The following is a 22,425-nucleotide window of genomic DNA, read 5'->3' as shown; positions in this document are numbered from 1 at the left end:
ACACACCAGAAGAGGGCATCAGTTCTCATTTCAGATGGTTGTGAGCCACCATGTGGTTGCTGGGAATTGAACTCAGGACCTCTGGAAGAACAGTCAGTGCTCTTAACCAATGAGCCATCTCTCCAGCCCTCTTAAGTTTAACAAAAGGATACACAACTTATATGGGGATTCCCAGAGAACGACAGCAGTGAATTAAAGTTTTTGGTCCTTGACTCACTGGAGTCTTACTTGTTACAAAGAGGCTGCCTCCTTCTGCCCTCTGAGCCTCTCCTTGTCTGTCTGTCAGAAGCCAATATTGACCCAACATTGTTATATCTAAGACATAAGAAAACTAGAAGCAGTATTTTCTATCTTTTGTCCCTAATTAAACATGCATGTGTGCACACCTGGACACACAAACACTCTCTCTCTCTCTCTCTCTCTCTCTCTCTCTCTCTCTCTCTCTGAGTGGACCCCTGCAGCAAAATCCCCTGATGATCTTCTCCTTGTGTCCTTATGTTGAACTCAGAAGGCCTAGCCTCACCTTTACTGAACACCAGGGGTAGCTGTTTGCAGGCTGCTGCCTCTTCCAGAGCACTTCCTAGTATCATGAAGGCTTTTAGTACATTGTTAACAAGAGCTGAAGAGGAGTGGATGGCTCACTTTTTCTGGAGAAATGAACATTAAAGAAAAAAAGATTTCTCCTTAGTCCTGGGGCAGTTGGGAGAAGAGCACAGAGATGCCTATTCCTCCTGTAGTGTGGAGCTATGACAGTCGTGGACCCTCAGAGGATCTGCATACACAGGACTGTGATGGTCCCAGGGGTTAAGGGAATCACCGCTAAGGTCCATTCCACATGGTTGAGAAGCCATCCCTGCCCAACATCATCTCCCTTCCATCCAGATCACGATCACTAGTGAATACAGAAGGTCATGATCACCAATGAATACAGAAGGTCATGATCACTAATGAATACAGAAGGTCATGATCACTAATGAATACAGAAGGTCATGATCACTAATGAATACAGAAGGTCATGATCACTAATGAATACAGAAGGTCATGATCACCAATGAATACAGAAGGTCATGATCACCAATGAATACAGAAGGTCATGATCACCAATGAATACAGAAGGTCATGATCACCAATGAATACAGAAGGTCATGATCACCAATAAATACAGAAGGTCATGATCACCAATAAATACAGAAGGTCATGATCACTAATGAATACAGAAGGTCATGACCACTAATGAATACAGAAGGTCATGATCACTAATGAATACAGAAGGTCATGATCACTAATGAATACAGTAGCTATTTTACTTTACTTTATTTGCTTTACCGAGGGAGAGTGGTGTAGGATTCTTGCTCGTGCCTTCTTCCTCTGGCTTAAACTGAGCACTAGTTTATTTTAAATCTCACATGGTAAGACATTAATATTTGGTTCCGTTTGTGTGGTTCAGTTCATCAGTTACCTTTCTTGAAAGCAGCGTTTGCAGAACAGACAGGAGGGAATTTCGAGACAGGAGAGAGAAAAACAAATGCAGCCATAAACTGGAGCAAAGGAAGCATCAGGCTGGGGAAGGCAACAGATGCAGGCCCGCCCACTTCCTGAGGCTTCTTTGAGGTAACACTAGGTGAGGTGACTAGGATGTGCCTATCTGGCACTTCCTCTTCCGTCCTGTGAGACAGTTCGGACAATTTAATGAGACTCTGTGTCAGAATAAAGTAAAAAGAAGGCCAAAGAGATAACTCAGGCATGGAGTACTTTCCTGGCATGTGTGAGGCTGTGCGCGCAATTTCTAGTTCAGATAAAGATAAAAGGAACCAAATATACGTTTAAAGAAAAAGAGGGAGGAGAGGTTGTCAGGATACTAGTGGCTTGAACGGATGTCGTGGAAAAGCTTCTAAAGCTTTGGTGGCTTTTCAAAGACACACACACACACACACACACACACACACACACACACACACACACACACACACACACTAGGCCAGAGCATGTCAGTACGTGCGATGTGCCCCGTCCTGGAGCAGAGCTATAACCTGAGGGCAGCGTCTCCTTGTTCCCTGCTCAGTTCCTGCTGGGGACTCAGTCGTAGGTGTGAGGCGTTTCCAACTGACCACCCACACTAGGGAGCGAGGGCCTGCTTGGGAGCAGGGCAGCAATGATGGGAATGCAGAGCACAGGTACAGAGGAAGAGTCAGCCGAGGGAGTTCTGAAAGAGGAGATTCCGGTGTGTTTCTTTGAAACCATTCTCTTGTGTTCTTTTAGCTCCTAGTTCAGGGTTCCCTGCCCTTCAAGTCAGGAAGACCCGAGGAACCAGAACTTCCTTTTAAACTGCCAGGGGACCGCCCGGCTTTTCTAAGCCTCTCAGTCTTTGTTTCTTAAAAAGGCTAAATAATAGACCAATAACTTCATTTCTTAAGGTTAAATGTCTCCGTGCTGAGGAGAGCACACACTCGGCAAATGCTACCCAGTGAGTATTTTTGCTCATCTCTCACTCCTCCACACACTTCCTTGGACAGCTCGTATGTCAAGCTCCGCCTTTAAACGAGTCGCAGGTGTGTGTGCTGGTGGAACGCTTTGGGGGGCAAATTCTTTTTTGATCAAAATCTGTTGTGTGCAAAGTTTAATGGAGACCACGGTGGGTCAAACACAGAAAATATGTCACACTAACCTATACTCAGTGTGTGGCTTGGCTGAGTTAGAGTTGCAAGGCAAGTCCTAGTGGAAGTGTGGTTTTTTTGGTTGCTGTAGTTGTTTGTTTGTTTGGACACAGACTGATTGAATGTAGCAGGGAGAACATCCTGGTGGAGGTAGTAGATTTATTCAAGGGGGTCAAAGCAAAGAACTGCCACACACATAAAAGAAACAAAGGAAGGGAGGAAAGAAAAAAGAAGGTTGGCTTATTACCTAGAAAACAGATGGAGTTTGGAAATAAGATACATTGAGGTGACAGGGACAGAGAATGCAATGGTCAGGGGTTGGTGGGGCTTGAGAGGTTACTAGGTTGGAGAACTAGGTTTGATAAGTAAACTCAGGCTCATTTTGAGGACAGGTGGGAATAGATTCTGTAGTCTCAGTGTTTCCAAGGCAATAGCCCAGGTACTTACCTCCCTACGCTAAATTTAAAACTGTTTAATAGGGGCTGGGGATTTAGCTCAGTGGTAGAGCGCTTACCTAGGAAGCGCAAGGCCCTGGGTTCGATCCCCAGCTCCGAAAAAAAGAACCAAAAAAAAAAAAAAAAAACTGTTTAATAGCCCAGCTAGACAGAATCCCAGTGATAAACATGCAGAAGCTGATAACAAAGCGAATCAGAGAGCAGAGTATGGAGAGGGTAACCCTTGAGCTGGAAATACAGCGAATCGCTCATTTACTTTATAGTTGGGGGAAGGGCTCGTGATTGTTCCCTGTCTGGCTGTTATGGTTTGGATCTTACGTGATTCTGAGAGAACCTAGCATGGTGGCTCATCCTAGCACTTGCGAGCCTAAGCAGGAACATTGTGTGTTTGAGGCCAGTACGTATTGCCAGACTGTCTCGATGAGCCAGCTTCTGAATAATGACACAGAGACTTTATTTATTTATGGATCCTAGGCCTTATAGCTTAGGCGTGTTCCCAGCTAGCTCCTATAACTAATAACCCATTTATTCTAATCTATGTCTGCCAAGTGGCCCGTTACATCTCCCTCAGTCCCTGCAAATGTTCCTCCCTCTGTGTCTGGCCGGCGAATTGCGGTTGCCTGATTCTTTCCCAGAGTTCCTATCTCTACCCGGAAGTCCCGCCTTTCCGTTCCTGCTATATGATAGGCTATCTGCTCTTTATTGAACCAATCAGAAGGTGATGGAGAAGAACGGTTATAAAACACGGAGACAGGGGACTTTTTATAAAAATAAGGATACCAAAGTCCCTCAACTCTCTGCTGGTACAGAAATTAACATTTAAATAATACAAAGACAACCTTTATACAGCAAACAAGATTATCCCAACAGGTATGAGATGTCGAATGAGATCTTCCCCTCCCCCCAAAGAAATAGCTCTCAAGGGCTCCTACATTGAAGGTGTGACAGTCTCTACAGTGGTCCTATTAGTGGAGTTGGGACATTTAGGAAATGGACTCTGGTATAGGAAGTCGGGTCATTGGGAGCATCTCCTTGAAGGGATATTAGGACCCTGGACCTTGTTGCTGGTCTTTGCTTCTCAGCCAACACGGGGAGGATAGACCTCTTCTGCTTTCATACAATGATGTATGTTCCTGCCACAGGCCCAAAGTAATGGGACCAACCAACCATGGACTGAGACCGTGAGTCAGAATAAATCTTTTGCTCTTTTTAAATTTTCTCTTGGGTGTTTTGTGAACGGGAAACGTTGACTACCATGACGGATTTTCCAGGGTCTGGAGATTCTAATGCAGCCCGTCCATAGACTGCACTTGCCACCTCCACAGCCCGCAGAATAATGATCTGCAGGAGGCAAGAAGGAAGTTCAGTTCTACATGACCAAATAGCCGGTGTTGATTCAAGCTCCAGGAGTCTGACCTGGAGTAGTTTATTTTAGGCATCTCTAAGCAAGGCGCAATTTGATGAAAACGTTCCTCATGATAATTAACTCAATCTTGTGTGTGCAATAAAACATACATAAATCTCCTTGAGGCACAATGTAGGCTAACTAAAGATCGGACATGACTACATCGAAACACTTTGCAAAGTACATGTCATATGCATTAAGATGAGTTCTATAGACAGACTGAAAAGCAAGCTTACAATGGGGGTCTGGGGGGAGGGTCTGGTGTGGTCTCTGGCCACACAGATAGTGCAAAGGCCACCAGGTTATTAACCACATCAGCTCCCAGCCTTCTGGATGGATAACAGGTTATGTATTCCTTCCTTTGAAGGAACAACCCTGTGTGTTTAACATTCTAGGTTGCACTAGTTCTGATCTGTGAACATAAGGGTCTCCATGCCTCCTACATGCACACACACACACACACACACACACACAAACACATAAACACACATATGCATATACATGCACATGTATACTCACATATACACACATACATACATACAAACGCATACACATATACACACATACCTACACATACACGTACAAATACACACATATACATACACATACACACATAAAAATGCACACATATATACACACATGCATACATACACACAGACATACACACATACATACATACAAACACACATATATACACATACACATACATACAAATACACACACACACACACACACACACACACACACAAACACAAACACACGTCTAAAACAGAAGTCCCAGGGCTGTGGTTGTTTACTTAGGAATCATGCTTTCACGTGGTTTCCTCACTGTCCCTGCGTGCTCCAGCACAAACCAAGTCCCTTCAGAGCCTCAGCCCTTCCGTTGAGCTGCCAGCAAAAATATTCATTAGTGCCAACTTCAGCCACAGGCATCTCCCTCTTACTTAGTGATATGCACACCTTATCCAGGAGTTAGAATAAGAACACCAAACATCTGTCAGACGGTAACAGCATCTGTCTATAGAAGTCCAGGCCAAATGTGACTTGGCTGATGGAGGTTGCCTTTCATCCCTAAAGAGACCCCTTCCCTTCACTCAAAATTAGACCATTGCTCTTAGGAGGGCCCTGAGTCACTGACTCTCTTGTGTCTGCCATGCAGTTTGAAAAGTCTTAATTAGGAAAGACAGCTCCTAGCAAGGGAACCATATGTGTTCTTGACAATTGGCTCAAAGATCTATGTTGAACGGTATCATTTTCCATGAGAAACTCAACTGTGTCTTTGCCAGAGGAGTGAAAAATGGACAATCTTTTTTTACTTTTCTGTAGTGAACTGCAGACTAGTGGACCACAGGCTTTATCAGAGACCAGTCTACATTAATTAATACTGGTAGTGCAGAGCAACCTGACACAGAAGTGAGATTAGTTAGGAAAAGAAAAGCTAAACCCGAGTACTGTGTAGCACACAATTGTAAAATTATAGAACTGTATATTTATTTTTTTTAAATACAAAAATTGAAGCCCACCAATTGTCAACAAGGCTTCATTGCTGTGGTTGATTTTTGTGATGGCTATAATTCACTTCCATTTTGTCTTTAAGAACCACGCTTTAAGTTAAGACTGAGAAAGATAAATGTGTTATGCTTTCTCTCCTGGGTTAAATCTATATTTTAAAAAGACACTAACATGGAAGGAAGACTTTTAGGAAGTAAACATGGGTGATGGAGGGGCTGGTAACTCAGGCAGTTGAATTGGATCATGTACGTCCAGGAAAATTTTGTAATGAGATCTGATCTTTCGTACACGTAATGCATTCTAAATAAAAACAAATACCCTGACTTCAAAAAGTTGCAGAATTGTGTTATACTCTAAAAGTAAAAATCAGATTTATGCTGGGTGTGGCAGTGCATGCCTTTAGTCTTAGGAACTATGAGGCAGGAAAACCTATCTCTGGGAGTGCAAGCTCAGGGTGGCTTTACCTTGGGCCAGGCCAGCTAAGGTTCCACAGTGAGAACCAGTCTCCAGTATAAATCAATCAATCAATCAATCAATCAATAAATTAGTTAATTAAATTAGGACAAAACCCCCAACACTCTGTCATTCTTTCTCTCTCAAACCAACTGACACAAAGAAATTCCATTGCCTCTGATTGGCTCTATGATTAAAAGGCTCAATATCTTGCATCTTTATGACTTTTAAAGATAAAGACAGAACTGGGAAGTCTAGACAAGTCATAAAGGTCTGAGTAAATTATACATATATGTAAAAGATAATTGGATTATATATAATCAATACCATTATATATGATCATATATTATATGTGATTATATCATATGTATTATAATATATAATATGACACATATGTTATATATGTCCACCATCATTATATTATACACTATAATAGATATGATTATACCTATTTAGAGATTATATACTGATGATTTTAAATTTCTAAGGTCAAAGTTCAATGCTATCAAGCCTCCTCTTCTAAGATCTACAGCATTCTCCTATGTTACTTATCTGCCCTTGGTAAAAGTTAAAGTACGGATTTAAAAGAACAAATATATACACCTAACCAGAATTCATTTAAGAGCATTTGGTTTTTGCCCATGCTTTATATAAATATTACACAGAAATTAAAAGTGCCAGACTGGTGTAATTGACCTCCTGGCTGTTCAATAACTATTCTTGGAGGCCTGTAATACAGATAGAGGGATTAAAAGAGAAAATACTTTGCCCTTTGAGGTCAATGAAGTCCCAGCAGACTGTGGATCATCTTTCAAAAAATGTCCTGTCTTCCACTTCTGAGTCATTTGTCTTCTTGTTCATGTAGGTCATGGAGACAAAGGTCATTTTTTTCTCCTTGTAATCAACAGATTTTAATTTTCTGTTCATATAGCTGAGTGAAAGTTTTTTTTCAGTTAATTGTTGTAAATCAAAACAGCATCCAACATGGAAATAGGAGGTTAAATTTTTGTCCTGGCTCTGCTGTTTAAGCATTTTTCAAAGAATCAGTCCGAGAAGCAGTGTGCTAGAGCAGCCCTAACAAATCATTGCTGCTGATGGCGAATGGGATGCTTTATCTCAGGCTCTGTCTTGATTAGTAATGACTCCCCAAGTACTGAGGGGAGAAAGAGAATCTTGTCTGAGTGCTTTTGGAACTCGATTAATGATGTCTGTAGGTAATATGGGAGGACGCTGAGCAACATTCGGGTCATGTATTTACCATTCCCACGCTCAGTAATCTAAAACCACTTGAGGGTTCCAAACCCCCTAGAGGAAATGATTATACAAATAGCTGTTTGGTACCTGCTATAGGCTTACCACTATGCTTGTGCAGACAACACCAGGTGGGCTCCACTAAGTACCGAATCACATATTGTAGGTGTCCAATAGTAACTTACACGCAGGAGGCGTGGGCTGGAAAGATATCTCAGCAGTTAAGAGCACTGGCTGCTCTTCTGGAGGCCTTGAGTTCAATTCCCAGCAACCACACATGGTAGCTGATGTCCATCTGTAATGGGATCACACACCCTCTTTTGGTGTGTCTGAAGTGTACTCATATACTCAAAAACAGCAGGAGGCATGCTGGGCTTCAGAGAGGTTCAGCAGAGAGCTTCACGGCAGCAGTGATTCCTGTGGCACATAGAGAATTTGGGGAGGAGGAGGAAGAAGAAGAGGAAGAGGAGGAAGAGGAAGAAGAGGAGGAAGAGGAGGAGGAGGCCTTCTGAGTGGAGCCACACAGAGGTCACCAGAGACAGTCATATGCAGCTTGTCCTATGGCATTGGTAAATACTTATCCGTGAAGGATGATGGCTAGATTGCAGGTGGATTGTGGAGTTCAGTTTCAGATGTCATACAAACTCCTACAGAAACACTTGTTAGTCCTTCATTAACCCTGAGTGTCGGTGTGATCATTATCATTTGTAGTTGAAATGAATTTCTAGGAGAAGAGCTAAGGCTTAGAAAAGCTGGCCACTTGCCGGTCACATGACTCACCTGTCACATGACTTGCCTGTCACATGACCACAGGTGGGAAAGGAAGGTGCCCTTCCATGCCTCTGTATTCCCAACAACCATGCTTACTGGGGAATTTACACGCCTGGGCTTACCAGGGGTGAGTTGGCTTCATCAACAGACCCAGGGATTGAAGAAGAGAAAAGCACCAAGCGTACACATTAAGATATTGATGTCAGACTCTTGTGGAGAGTGACAAGGTCTAGAGATCCACCCTGTCGGTCTGGTTTGTCCTAGCAGAGAGAGATTTCTCTTTCTAAGGAGGAAAATGTCTGGCTTGCAGCTGAGGAACACCCACAGGAGGAAGCAAAGCCCGCATTTAGCCTGGCGGTTCATTTAGCCCAGAAATATCTTAGTAATTTAAACTCTTTAAGAGGATGTTATACAAACAAAACTCACTACCAGATGGTGGGAGTTGAGAAGGAGAGGATCCAAAGAGAGAATCCAGAGTGCAGTCTGCAGCCTTGGCAGAAGACTCACATTTATCTTTAGGAAATGAAGATGTCTTCCAATTACAGGATCTCATTAAAGCATCTGATAGCACTAGGCCTGGCGTGTTCACATTTGCAGATAAATTTAAATTGAAAGGCATTTGAAGCATTTCTCATCCCAGACATTCGTTCCTGCCAATGGCTCCAAATCAGGAAGTTAACCTTCGTGTTTCTGATAGGTCCTGTGTACTCATGTCCTAGGCTGGTCTGGCCATTGGTGTTAGAGGAGGGAAGCAGGAAGCTGCAACAGGGATGCCTGAAGAATGGAAACTAACCAGAGACACAAAATTAGAGTGCAGGGAGAAAGCACACACAGCATTTCTTATGTGCTGGTCTCTAAGTATGGAGGGAGGCTGGTAGGGTGGATAGACAGTTGCAGGTTGGTCCATCGGCCCCAATGACACTCTTCCTTGGAGACTCCGCCTCTTTCTGCCTTTATCCCAGGCCTCTTGGGCAAGTCAGCTGACAGCTGCAGACTTGTGAAGGCTGTGAGTCAGTTTCATGTTTAATACGGTATCTAGGTCTACAGGCGATGAAACAGCTGGACGGATTGATTCTTTAATCTTCCCCTTCATCATTTTAAAACAGCCATCTTTGTGTTCGAGGAGCATCTTAGATATAAATGACTTTCCTCAGATTCTCCTCATGTCTTCCTAGTTCCTTCCTCTTTTATGATCTCTGAATATGTTTATTGTTTTTCTGAAGGGGAGCTAAAACAATTAGATATCACACAAATCCAAAGTTCTCCTAATAATTCTCATTGCCAGCATCTTCTTTAAGTGCTGTGGTGATCTGAATGAGAGATGCCCCCTGTCGTTTTGGGTGTTTGGTCACCCGGTTCCCAGTTAGTGAGGCTGTTTGCAGAGGTTTTTGCTGGAGGAAACTATATGTCACTGGGGATGGGCATTAGACTATATAGCTTCTCCCTACTTCTGGTTTGCTTTCTCTGATTTGTGTTTGTGGTTGAGATGTCATCTCCCAGCTTCCTGCTCCTGCCTCTCTGCCTACTAGAATCTACCATGATAGATAGGCCTCTCTCTGATGATGGCCTCTTATCCCTCTGGAATTTTAGTCCTAAATAAATTCTTCGTTAAGTTGCTTATGGTCACAGTGTTTTGTCAAAATAACATGAAAGTGACTAATACAAGCACTGGCACTCATTAATTTCTATATGCAGATATGTAAATGCAGGTGCAAGAAATACCTCGAGCTTCTTCCTCCCTGTTGTCTGAAATCATCCAGAAATATCACTTTGTCGGCGCCAGCACCGACACGGTACCGAGAATCTACCGAGAATTGGGCGAAAGCCTGTGGGATGAAAGAAGCACACACACACAGGTTATTCGTGTCAAGCCAGAAGAGGAAGAGAGCTTCTGGTTTCTTTATTGACCAAACTATATATCCAAAGAACACCACTTAGCAGGTATCTGTCAAGCACAGTGGGGAACCCTGGCTGAGACTTCGGTAACAAAGGACCGACTATGTGGCCTGAATAAATTAGGGAAATAACCAGGAAGGCCAGCCTAATTCTGACTCAGGTGAGAAGTACCTGGCCAGACTGTTCCCAGTTGGGGACAAAAGGCTTCCACATGCAAGGGCAGGGCTCAGCAGGGGTCAAACCTTGTTGGGGACCCAGAAGGGTCTTGTTCAGGCTGACAACATTCTGTGAATGTAAACTTCTTGTGCCACACGGTGACAAAGCAACCAGGCCCAAATCCAATACAGCTCCCACATCACTTTAGTTAAGTTTGTCTCTGAAAATCATTTGGAACTCCACTGATTGCTTGAAATGAATTAATCTCCTTGGGTGTGAGGTTCCCAGGACCGCCCTGTAATCCTGTTTCATTGTTCTTCAGATAGGGTCCCTGCACACTTCCTGAGACATTCAAATGCATTTCTTGCATTTCTTGGCGTTTGGAGATCGAGTAATAAATGGACTAGACAGTGGCCAGTCCACGTCATTCAATGCACATTTTGAGGTCTTCGTTATAATTCAGCCAGCATCATCTTATCTAGCAAGCGTCATCAGATTTTTGTACCGACGTGGAAATTGGGGCCCTGTGGAAACTGAGTTTGGTTGAGGCCTAATGTTGCACATTTAACAGAACAGTACTGGGCCTTGGCCTGGATGTTGAGACTCACACACCTGTAAGGCACAGACCAGCTTTTGTTCTTTTTCTGAGACCTGGACAAGTTCAGTGGGACACAGAGAGCCCCTCAATGCAATGGGGGAAACAGCTTTGGGCTTGGACCATTCTTAGGGTGGAAGCCATAAGTGCTCTTGTGCAGAGTTGAGAGAATGTATTACTTCCCCAGAAACCTGTGAGTCTGGGGAAACTGGATCTTGCCACATCTGAGGGCAGGCAGGCCATCTGGAGAGGGGGTCTTGGTATTGTAACTGTCCTGACATGGACAGCATGTGCCATTTGTCCAAGGACTTTTCAAGGAAAGAGTAACTTCGCTTTGGGGGCCAAGGAATTTCACAAAAATCATGCAACACACCTGTCTGGGAGAGTCCTGGGGACCTGGGGGTGGAGCATGGATGCAGAATGGCTGTCTGAGTGGGGATAGAAGAGAGAGAGAGAGAGAGAGAGAGAGAGAGAGAGAGAGAGAGAGAGAGAGAGAGAGAGAGAGAACAGGCTGCGGGGGTGGGCTTAATAAGAAGTAAGCATAGGGGGAAAAACACAACATTGTCCTGTTGGTCTTTAGGGATGACGGGGCTATAGACACTGAGTTGTTGAAAGTGGAGATCTACCGGCTGGTTTTGTGTGTCAATTTGACACAAGCTGGAGTTATCATAGAAAAAGGAGCCTCAGTTGAGAAAATGCCTCCATGAGACTCAACTGTAAGGCATTTTCTCAATTAGTGATCAAGGGAGGAGGGCCCAGCCCATTGTGGGTGGTGCCATCCCTGGGCCGGTCAGTCTTGGGTTCTATAAGAGAGCAAGCTGAGCAAGCCAGGGGAAGCAAGCCAGTGAGTAACATCCCTCCATGGCCTCTGCATCAGCTCTTGCTTCCTGACCTGCTTGAGTTCCAGTCCTGACTTCCTTTGGTGATGAACAGCAATGTGGAAGTGTAAGCTGAATAAACCCTTTCCTCCCCAGCTTGCTTCTTGGTCATGATGTTTGTGCAGGAATAGAGACCCCGACTAAGACAGGAGAGAAACCTGGCTCCAGAATTTGAGCAGTTCTTAGTTGATAACACTTTGGCTTTTGGATGTTTAGAGACACAGTTGTGTCTGCCAACTGGGTTGAGTTCTTACCTTTCCTGAGGCAACCCCCAGGCAATTGACTGATGCTCAAATAAGTCCCTCTAAATGCATGTTATGTCTTTGAAGGAGGTTTTATAAGGCCAAACCGTTTCTATTAAATCAGGAGTTAGCCACGAGCAGAGAAAGCTATTCTCACTATCAAGTAGTATTGCCCCATGTCCCCAGTCAGAGATCCTTTTATTTAAAGAATTATAAGTCCCGTTGGCCTCTCTGTTATAGCAAATACCTTTAGAGTCAGGATAGGGAATGGGGTAGAAACATGAGACGCCAGCGTGGGCCAAAGCTGCCCACCGTCTGCCTCTGAATCAGCCAGAAGCAAGCCCTGCTTTTGCCTCCTGTTGTTGTGACTTCACCTGTCTCTTCATTTTGTCAGTCCCTTCTCATGCTGCAGAACAAACTACTCTGTTGCCCCACGTGGTAGCCGGAGGCACTTTATAATTGAAGATTCTCTTAGGTTGAAGCAGGGGACAGGGGAAAGCATTAGACAAGTTTTCACAAGTCCCGCTTTCCTAAAGCTGAGCATTTCTCTTTCTCACCTCCCTCTAACCTTTATTTAGAACCCAATAAATCACGCCGCACACTGAGGCCTGCTGGCGAGAACGGGCCTCTTCTCCAGACGTCGGTATTCAGTGTGTAAGGGCAGTGTCTTCAGACCATCCTGTCTGACCCATGCCCCCTCGCTGACCCCTCAGCGGGTGTCCTGGGTAACACCCAGCTCACCTCCACCTCTGCTCTCACAGTCATGTGACTCACCACTCACGTGACAACCTTGCTGTCAGCTCCTCAAGTAGATGGCTTGGATTATGGGTTTCGTTATTATTGCTGTCCCTCTCCACCTCTGCACCCTCCCTTCCTATATTAAAAAAAAAAAAAAAGCCTTCAGGGATTCCTATGTGGCGTTTAGATTTGGCTCTGACATTTTCAAGTGCCTAACGTATTAATCAGAATACCACGCCTTCTGGAGAACGGGGGTGAAGGAGGAAGACATTGAAGATGTGGCGGTCAGCCAGGTGGCGATGTCACACGCCTTTAACCCCAGCACTTGGGAGGCAGAGACAGGTGAATTTCTGAATTTGATGCTAACCCGGTTCAGGGCTATTCAGCTAAACCACAAAACCAAAACAACAACAACAACAACAACAACAACAACAACAACAACAACAACAACTACCACCACACCTGGCATTTAGAGTTTTGCCATCTTCCTCTGTGTGGAGATGACACAGGAGCACACAGGAGTGCCTCCCAGAGTAGTAAAAACTGGGGTGGGGGTGGGGGAGTAACCCATGATGTCACTGAATAGAAGAGTTCACTAGGCACTTCTGAGAGTTTCTTTTATATTGTTTTGGAACAAGGAACTGGACAGAGAAACATGGATAGCAGCATAAACTGTGTGTAAGACAAAGTTATGCTTCTAAGGGAGGAAGCCGGCTGGGACAGGGCAAAGGGACAGTGGCTCCAACAACCTGCCATGGGGAGTTGGGATTTTTATGGCATGTGGAATGGGCTTCTTGGGCATGGTGTGCTGCTACATGTAGTTCTACATACAACTTCATGTGTTGCATGTCCCTTCAGCATCTTAAATCTCCACTTAGAGGTGTGCCTTTTAGTATTATAATGAGCCAGAGGACACCTTCAGACACCAAGTGTCTGTGTATGTGCCTGTGCCACAGGGTAGGGGATTTGTACCATTCCCTTTTGCTTCTGGCTTCTTTCCTAGCTGAATTTTGCAGCCTTTCCCCCAAGGCATTCCGGACCTCACCCTCAGCTCTATCCTGTCTCATGTGAGTGATGCTGTGAGGGTCACAGATGCCTCTGCCCATTTCATCTCATGACTCAGCTGACAAACTCCCACGTTCATATGGACACCATGAACAATGCAAGTCTTATAAAGGACAGCATTTAATTGGGGCTGGCTTACAGGTTCAGAGGTTCAGTCCATTATCATCAAGGCAGGAACATGGCAGCACCCAGGCAGTCATGGTGCAGGAGGAGCTGAGAGTTTTACATCTTCCTCTGAAGGCTGCTAGAAGACTGGCTTTCAGGAAGCTAGGACAAGACCCACACCCACAGTGACAAACCTACTCCAATAAGCCACACCTACTCCAAGAGGGTCACATCCTCTAATAGTGCCACTCCCTGGGCTATTAGAGGTAAATATGCAAACCATTATAAGGTAGGATCTGACTTTTTCCTGTCAGGGATCTTCAGAGGAAGGGCAGGATGCTCAACACTGAGTCTGACTGCGACAATGAAAGAATGGGTGGGGAACAGCAGAGAGTTGGGCCATGGGAGACACAAGCTGCCTCTAGCAGCAGCTAGGAACACAAGAAAAGGCAGGCAGGGAGAAAGTTAAGGACTGTGATCACTGATACAAACCTTGGGCACACAGCCCCTGGCTTATTCCCTCTCAGAGGAAAAGATCACACAGAGCAAACAGGGTAAACAGAGTAAAGTCGACTCTTTGCACTTTACTGTTTTCCTTTTTTCCACTCTGTGGAGGGAAGAACCAGGGGTTAAAACATGGGTTTTTTTTAAAGATTTATTTATTTATTACATATAAGTACACTGTAGCTGTCTTCAGAAACACCAGAAGAGGGCATCAGATCTCATTACAGATGGTTGTGAGCCACCATGTGGTTGCTGGGATTTGAACTCAGGACCTCTGGAAGAGCAGTCAGTGCTCTTAACTGCTGAGCCATCTCTCCAGCCCCCTTAGAACATGTTTATACTCTTAAAGGAAATTAGGGCGTCAGTTCAGTTCATCTGTTGTCAACTTGGTCCTAGCCAAAGCCTGGATTGAGAGACCCTGGTTATGAACATGGAACCAATGTTCTCAAATCCATTATGAATCCCACCGTAGCCTTGAAGCCATGTTTTTCCCTGGAGGATCACAATTCACCCTGCCTGTTCATGTTCTGGTCCTGGGACAGCAGAGACCTTTGGGACATTTGTAGGATTTGGTGTTTGTTCAGGCTTACGGACTTCTTACCCAGGGGCTGTTACTGCATTTGATAACAGCACATAGTACAACCAAGTCTATGCCTTGACACTTGGATAAGAAGCTGAGGGGAAAACGTTTCAGCAGCAGAACATGGACAAGCTCTGAAAAGCCTTAAGCAAAACTGAAACAAAAGGTCACTTGCTCACGGCCCCCAACCACTTCAACAGCCTCTGCCTGCTCTCTGATGACTGATTCACAGTCTCTGTGCTTGCTACCATGTGCCCAGACAGCCCAGGCAGCCAATGGACTTCACATCCCATGAGCCCTCATAGATTCTGGAGTTCTCCTGGCCTCAAATGCAAGAACTGATGCAAATGACAGAACTGAAGGGCCCAGAAAAGGAAAGGGACTCTGTCGTGTGGAATGCACGTCCCTCAGGGCTTCTCCTCCCCTGTAGGTCTATGATAGACTTTTGAGGCAAAAAGCAAACCAATATTTGCTCTCATCTAAGATGTGACGTGATTAGTTTTAATGTGACAGTTCCCTAAATGAATTCTATGAACTCTGCCTTTACTTCTGCAGTAGTTCACACCCCAAGTGAGTCTCAAAAACTAAAATGGAACTCACAGAGATAGAACCCTGAGGTGGGACTGGCATTAAAGCAGGGTAGTGGTTCTCAACCTGTGGGTCACGACCCCTTTTGGCGTCACATATCAGAAATCCTGCCCATCATATATTTAGATTAGAATTGACAACAGAAGCAAAATTATAGTTGTGAAGTAGCAATTAAAAGAATTTTATAGTCGGGAGTCACCACAACACAAGGAAATGAATTAAATGGTCCCAGCGTTAGGAAGGTTGAGAGCGACCCAAATAGGGGCTATCAAAGACTAGGCAAGTCGTTCTAGGGTAGCAGTTCTAGTAAGCCTAGCATCCCATAACACATCTCTCTGCAGATAACAAATTCTATTACTGACTAGCTGCTTAAAACTGAGCTCATGGTGTCCTTAAGAGTACAAGCAAGGCGCCGTGGTTTACCTAAGTTAGTTTGTCCTGTTGGCATAGCACCCACACATGTTTCAGAGTCTGAAATACCCACTGTTCCTGGCTCAGATCTTTCTTTTGAGGCTTCCTTTAAACTTGTGCTGGAAGAGAAACGTTTAGAATGCACGCTCGCCCGTGGGCATTTATGTTTGGCTTCATCTTACGTTGTTCCGAATCACTCATCCACGTTGTATCTCAGCCTCTGTCATGCTTTGCCCTGTCTGTCTTTGACCACACTTTTAGTGCAAACATACTCTTGGATGACCAGTTCCAACCCAAACTAACCGATTTTGCCGCGGCGCACTTCCGACCCCACCTAGAGCAGCAGAGTTCTACCATAAATATGACCGGCAGCGGCAGGAAGCATCTGTGGTACATGCCGGAAGAATACATCAGACAGGGAAGACTCACCATTAAAACGGACGTCTACAGCTTTGGAATCGTGAGTGTCCCTACCGACGAGCCACGGATGAGAATTCAATGCTGCGAGGGTTCTAATCCCAACAGCAGTCCCCTCAACCTTTCACAGCGGTCCCCTAAGACCATGTTAGATATTTACATTACGATTCAAGACAGTAGCAAAATTGGAGTTACGAAGTAGCGACAAAGATAATTCTATGGCTGGCGGTCACCGCTGTATTAGAGGGTCACAGCATTAGGCAAGCAGAGGACCACTGGCTTAGAGGAAAAATTTTAAGAGTTTTAACTTTTATACCTATTGGTTTTCTGTTACTTATTATCCGACACATTAATTTTTGCATAATTCATGAAGTAGTAAAGTACAAGTGTATTAATTAGAACGGAATCCATTGTTACACACATTAAATAGCTTAAGCTAATTTTGCATTCATTCTCAGCCTCTGTGGCTGACTTGATGTATGTTCCTTACAGGTGATCATGGAAGTTCTAACGGGCTGCAAAGTGGTGCTGGATGATCCAAAACATGTTCAGCTGGTAAGAACTGCTCTCTTGCCATCACCCGTTTGCCAGTTAGTTTCTCGACAGAGTCCGGGAAACAACTTTGTTCTTTCCTCTTCCTAGAGGGACCTCCTCATGGAACTGGTGGAGAAGAGAGGCCTAGACTCCTGCCTCTCGTTCTTGGACAGGAAGATACCGCCCTGTCCTCGGAACTTCTCTGCCAAGCTCTTCTCTCTGGCGGGCCAGTGTGTGGCAACTCGGGCCAAGTTAAGACCCACGATGGACGAAGTAAGATATATGAGGTTTTATTGACAAAAAAAAAAAGTGCCATGGAAAATCTGAGTCTGATAAATTGTGCGTCCAAGTGAATTCTTAATTAGTGAGACCAATTCAGCTTCCCACAGAGAATTCTAGACTAATAGATAACCTTTCTAGCGTAAAACAAACAAACGCCCCACACTCCTGCTACCTTTGTAGAAGTCATTACTAGGTAGAACCAGATCGTTATAAAGTATCAAATATGGGGCCAGCAAAGTAGCTTAGCAGGTAAAGGCATGTTTGCTGTGCAAGCCTGGTGACCTGAGTTTGACCCCTGGAACTCATGCAAAGAACGAGTTGTCCTCTGACCTTCCTGTGAACTCGCCAGAATGCTCCCACTTCCATTCATAATAGATTTCTTTAAAAAAAAAAAATCTAATGAAAAGTAGTTTGAAAGGGGCATTTTACTTAGCTATCTGACCCCTTAAAAAGAACACATCTGTCTTCATTGTTTTAAAATGTATTCTTCATCATCATAGATGTAATCTGTTCATTTATAAGCAAATATCGTATTTTGGGTGCTGGGGTTACATAGCAGTCAAGATAAGGCTGAGCATGCTCAAGCGTGAGCGTTCTCAAGCTTGCAATGCAAAGAATCACATTCAGTATGTCAGCAGACATGATATCTTGGTCCAGTAGGCAGCATGATGGCAGTCAGAATCCCAGGATGATCGTAAGGGTAGAGTCTTGACAGAGTTGGGTCTCAGTCTGTGGCAACCAGAGGATCCTTGCTGAAGGTGACAACAGCTTAGCTGTGATCTGGGGGACGGGTTAGATGTAGGCAGCAGTAAGGATGGGAGGACATCCTCAGAAGAGGCAATCAGCACTCCTGAGGGCTGACTCAGCGGTCACTAGCCCTAGCTGTAAGACCTCCAGCATTCCAGCGTCATGGAGGTGAGATGAGTAAAAGGAACAGACATAAAAAAAAAACTACAGGAGCTTCCAGGGGAGAGGGGCCGTTCATTCTCTGCTTGGAGTTGTGTTTTATCCTAAGTCTATTGGAGAGCTGTGGGAGCATCCTAAACAAGGAGTTGGTATAATCCCAGTGTTGGAACACTGGGTGTCAGGAAAGCACATAGGAGGCCTGTCAGGATCTCAGGGTAGAATCCTGTTCCATCGAGGATCCATCAGCTGTGTTGTAGAAGGACAAAGCTGGGATCCGGGAGGTTGAGGGTGCAGCATCAAAGCTTCCCTTCCTCTGTAGTCGTGTGGATCTTCTCTTGGTCCACAGCTTTAACTATAAAATCAGAATGATGCTATTGTGGACATGAAATGATGTGGAATTCATGAGAAGACTTCATTAATGCTCAAGCCATCTGTATTTTTATAGAGGGAGAGGGAGGGAAACCAAGAATAAGAATGAAGATCTTAGGGGTTGGGGATTTAGCTCAGTGGTAGAGCGCTTGCCTAGGAAGCGCAAGGCCCTGGGTTCGGTCCCCAGCTCCGAAAAAAAAAAAAAAAAAAGAATGAAGATCTTAGACTATATAGAATGCATTCTAGAGAATGTAGGATAAGAATGAAAATATATCAGGTCATCATTGGTTTTTAATCTGGCTGCATGTTCAAATATTCTGTGAAGCTGTTTAAATACTCCCATTCCTCCTCCTCCTTCTCCTCCCTCCTCCTCCCACCTCCTTCTTCCTCCTTCTTTTCTCTCCTCCTTCCTCTTCATTACCCCTTCTCCTTTTTTTTCTTTTTCTTCTTCTTCCTCCTCCTCAGCCTCTTCTTCTTTTTTAAAAATGACAGTCTCTTGGTTGAGGAAGAGAACTGTATTTTTAAGAAGCTCCTTCTCCAATCCTGGCATTTGATACCCAGAGGCCAGATCACCCTTAATGTATTCCATGAGGACCCTCTACTTTCTATGGTTGAAAGTGCACCCAGACCCATCTGACACCATAGAGAGAGGTGGTGGCCAGTTCATGGGTGAAGTCAGGTGTCTTGATAGTCTATAGTTTCTTTTATGCCTTCCTCCAAATCCCTTGATCTGGCCCTTGGAATAAAGAGGATCTCCAATATCTAATATCCTTTCTAATTCATAATTCTATGATTGCTCTTATTTTGTGATTTTTAAATTTGACTTAATTTACTTATTAGGAAAATGAGAGGATATTCTCTATGAGGTAGAGAGGAAAATGTAAATGGGGCTGTCACTGAAGCTTCCCTGAAGTGTTTGTGTGCTTCCTTGCCAATCAGGTCCTGAACACTCTGGAGAGCACACAGCCTAGCTTGTATTTTGCAGAAGACCCTCCCACTTCCTTGAAGTCCTTCAGGTGTCCTTCTCCTCTGTTCTTGGATAATGTTCCAAGTATTCCAGTAGAAGATGATGAAAACCAGAATAACTATCCAGTACCTCCCAAGGAAGCTTTGAGGACAGATAGAGTGACACAGAAAACCCCCTTTGAATGCAGCCAGTCTGAGGTCACCTTTCTGGGCTTGGATCGAAACAAAGGGAACAGGGGAAGTGAAGCTGCTTGCAACATGCCCAGTTCTTCTTGTGAGGAATGCTGGTGCCCAGAGCTTGCGGAAGCATCCCAGGACTTAAGGCCTACTGTGATCAGTTTGGGGTCTTCTTGGGAAGTACCAGGCTATTCTTATGGGAGCAAGCCAATGGAGAAGAGGTGTTCCTCTGGACTCTTTTGCAGTGAGCACGAACAGTCCAAAAGGCAGTGAATTCACCAGAAGATAAAGCACATATCGCTAAAGGCACCTGAGCAAACAGCGTTACATCACCGTGGAAAGACAGGGGGTCTGAGCTCTGTGAGTAAGGCCAAGGGACCAACGGGTGGAGAATTTGAATAGTGCAGATTAGCAGCAAGGAAGTTTGTTTCTTCTCCAAACAGAATGTCAAGAGATGTTTTATTCGGGTGACGTCTCTCAGTCAAATCCAAGCTAAACTGGAGTCGATCTGAGTTATCCAAGATTTTGGGTTCTGACTGTCGAAACCTATCAAAGAGTGGCAGGAACCTTAAGTCGCTCTGTCATCATCTGAGTGAGACCTTTGTGTAGGCGACCAGAGAACCACCCACATTCCAGAACCAGGTTCTCCCCAAGCCCTCTCCAAGTAAACAGCCAGTCGTTTACCGACAGCCAAATGTGATACAGTGCCATTCTTCCTCTGCGCATGCGCCATGCCCTTTATAAAACCGAGGTCTTCAGCCCCACCCTCTTTCTGTTCCATCCTCGCTCAAAGGCAGCCTTTGGGCCTACTGGGAGGCCACCTCAATAAATCTCCCACATGAGGTCTATTGCATGGTGTGACTTAGCATCACTTGGTCCTCAGATCGTTTCCACAAAAGCTAAGGAATAAACAACAACAAAAACTCACCATCGTTGCCACCAGCACTCAGTCAGTCTTTCTACTAGGGATTGGATGGTCTATTGGCTTCCCACAGTCACAGGAAACGTTGCTCACATGGAAAGGTGTAGGAAATGTCTAATTTGTAAGTGGTGACAGGAGCCTTTTGAAAGAATTGTGATTTTAAGTTGCTTCTCTTTTGTTGATCGCTGGTTAACCCGTCAATCTGGAAGTGAGCCAAGTCACCCTTGCTACGGCATGTTCTGTGTGGAGAGGGAATTCCAGTCCAAAGTCTGCATTTCTGTACTTACATTCTTAGAAGAGTTACCCGCGTTATGCCAATTGTTATAAAAACTATATTTAAAAAAACACAGCGTTGTTGTTGTTTTATTCAGTCAGAAACCCACTACATCCTCAGTAGAATGTTCGAGATTTTAATCAAGTCCTTTTGTGCCCTGGGAAAAGATGTGGTCATAAGAGGTCGGATCACTTTGCAGTCGGCCCTGTTCTGTGCTCCACTGTAGGTTCTGTGAAGGAGCTCTCCTGCAGGGAGCCTCTCTCCCCTCAGCTGCTCCTCCTCACTGGAAGACTCGCAGCATAAATGATCTCTCAGAAGTTTCTGTGTATTTGTTTTGTGTTCATCGCTTCCTGAATTATATCAGAATGGTTCAGGTCACCTGATTTACTGGATTACGAAACCTCGGCTTTCATTTGCTGCCGTTGTGACAAATGACCACAAAGCTAGCGGTGTGATGCAATCGTCTTCTACAACGTTCCAGCTCTGAAGGCTCGAGTGCTCCCCTCAGAGGTTCCAGGGAAGAATCTTTGCCTTGTCTCTTCCGCCTTTCCTCCTGGACTGCTCAGTCTGTAGACTCTTCCAGCACCATCAGAGCAGACAGAGCATATCTCCAGGCTGCACGCTCCCCCCTCCTCTTCCCTCCGGCTCCTCCCCACCTTGTTTCCAAGATCTTCCTCTTCTCCTTTCTCTTATTCCTGATACACTGCTTCTTTCAACCTAGTGATCGCATTGGGTCCATTCAAAGAGCTGATGACGTTTTCCTTTTATCAAGATCCTTAAATTACCATGACTGCCTGTTAGTATCAGAGACCAGCTTTGCAGGTGGCTGCAGATCCCCTCCGAATCCAGCGATGATGGTGACATCACCCATAGGCGACAGGGACCTGTGCATCTGTTGCCATGGCAATCACCATGCATTCCCAGCATCCATTTGGTTTACCTCCCACCTTTACCTGCAAATTGTTACGTCACAGCCTAAATAAAAGGCAGACCCTTCCTGACCTTTGCCCCTTCTTCTTTTCTTTCTTTTCCTCCTTTGTCCCTGTCGCCCCCTTTTGTCCCCGCCTCCCACAATAAACCTCTCTCACGTGTAACTGCATTGGCCTGGTGTGGTCTGTCCAGACTTGAGCCGATATTCTATCACAACACTCCCCAAACCTCCTTTTCTATTGGGATATGAAATATTTACAGGTTTCTGGCTGGGGAGGGGGGCATGGACTTCTTTGGAGGCCATTACTCCATCACACTTCCTGTGTGTTAGGGGCTACCTCTTCAGGATTTAGCATGAGAGACTCGGCAGAGCTGATGTTTTCTCATGA

At 44.8% G+C, this 22,425-nt stretch overlaps 1 protein-coding gene across 12 annotated transcripts in view; it reads left to right on the top strand.

The window, feature by feature from the left end:
* The window catches only part of Irak3 (interleukin-1 receptor-associated kinase 3), a 60,116-nt gene extending 37,911 nt beyond the window's left edge, over positions 1-22,205 (top strand). For 10 of the 12 annotated variants that reach the window (XM_087557286.1, XM_087557282.1, XM_087557285.1 and 7 more), the window contains 4 exons: positions 16,521-16,719; positions 17,169-17,231; positions 17,319-17,483; positions 19,707-22,205. In XM_087557286.1, the coding sequence (XP_087413412.1) occupies positions 16,521-16,719; positions 17,169-17,231; positions 17,319-17,483; positions 19,707-20,183 (904 nt within the window). In that variant the 3' untranslated portion in view covers positions 20,184-22,205. The remainder of the gene's footprint in view (positions 1-16,520; positions 16,720-17,168; positions 17,232-17,318; positions 17,484-19,706) is intronic. The other 2 variants (XR_015624048.1, NM_001108101.1) reach the window with 2 other exon arrangements.
* Positions 22,206-22,425: the final 220 nt, after the last annotated feature.

This window comes from Rattus norvegicus, chromosome 7 (assembly GCF_021556685.1).
Source record: "Rattus norvegicus strain SHRSP/BbbUtx chromosome 7, alternate assembly SHRSP_T2T, whole genome shotgun sequence".
Taxonomy (NCBI): domain Eukaryota; kingdom Metazoa; phylum Chordata; class Mammalia; order Rodentia; family Muridae; genus Rattus; species Rattus norvegicus.
Note: the sequence above shows the minus strand (reverse complement) of the source record. Positions and strands in the feature narration are given on the sequence as shown.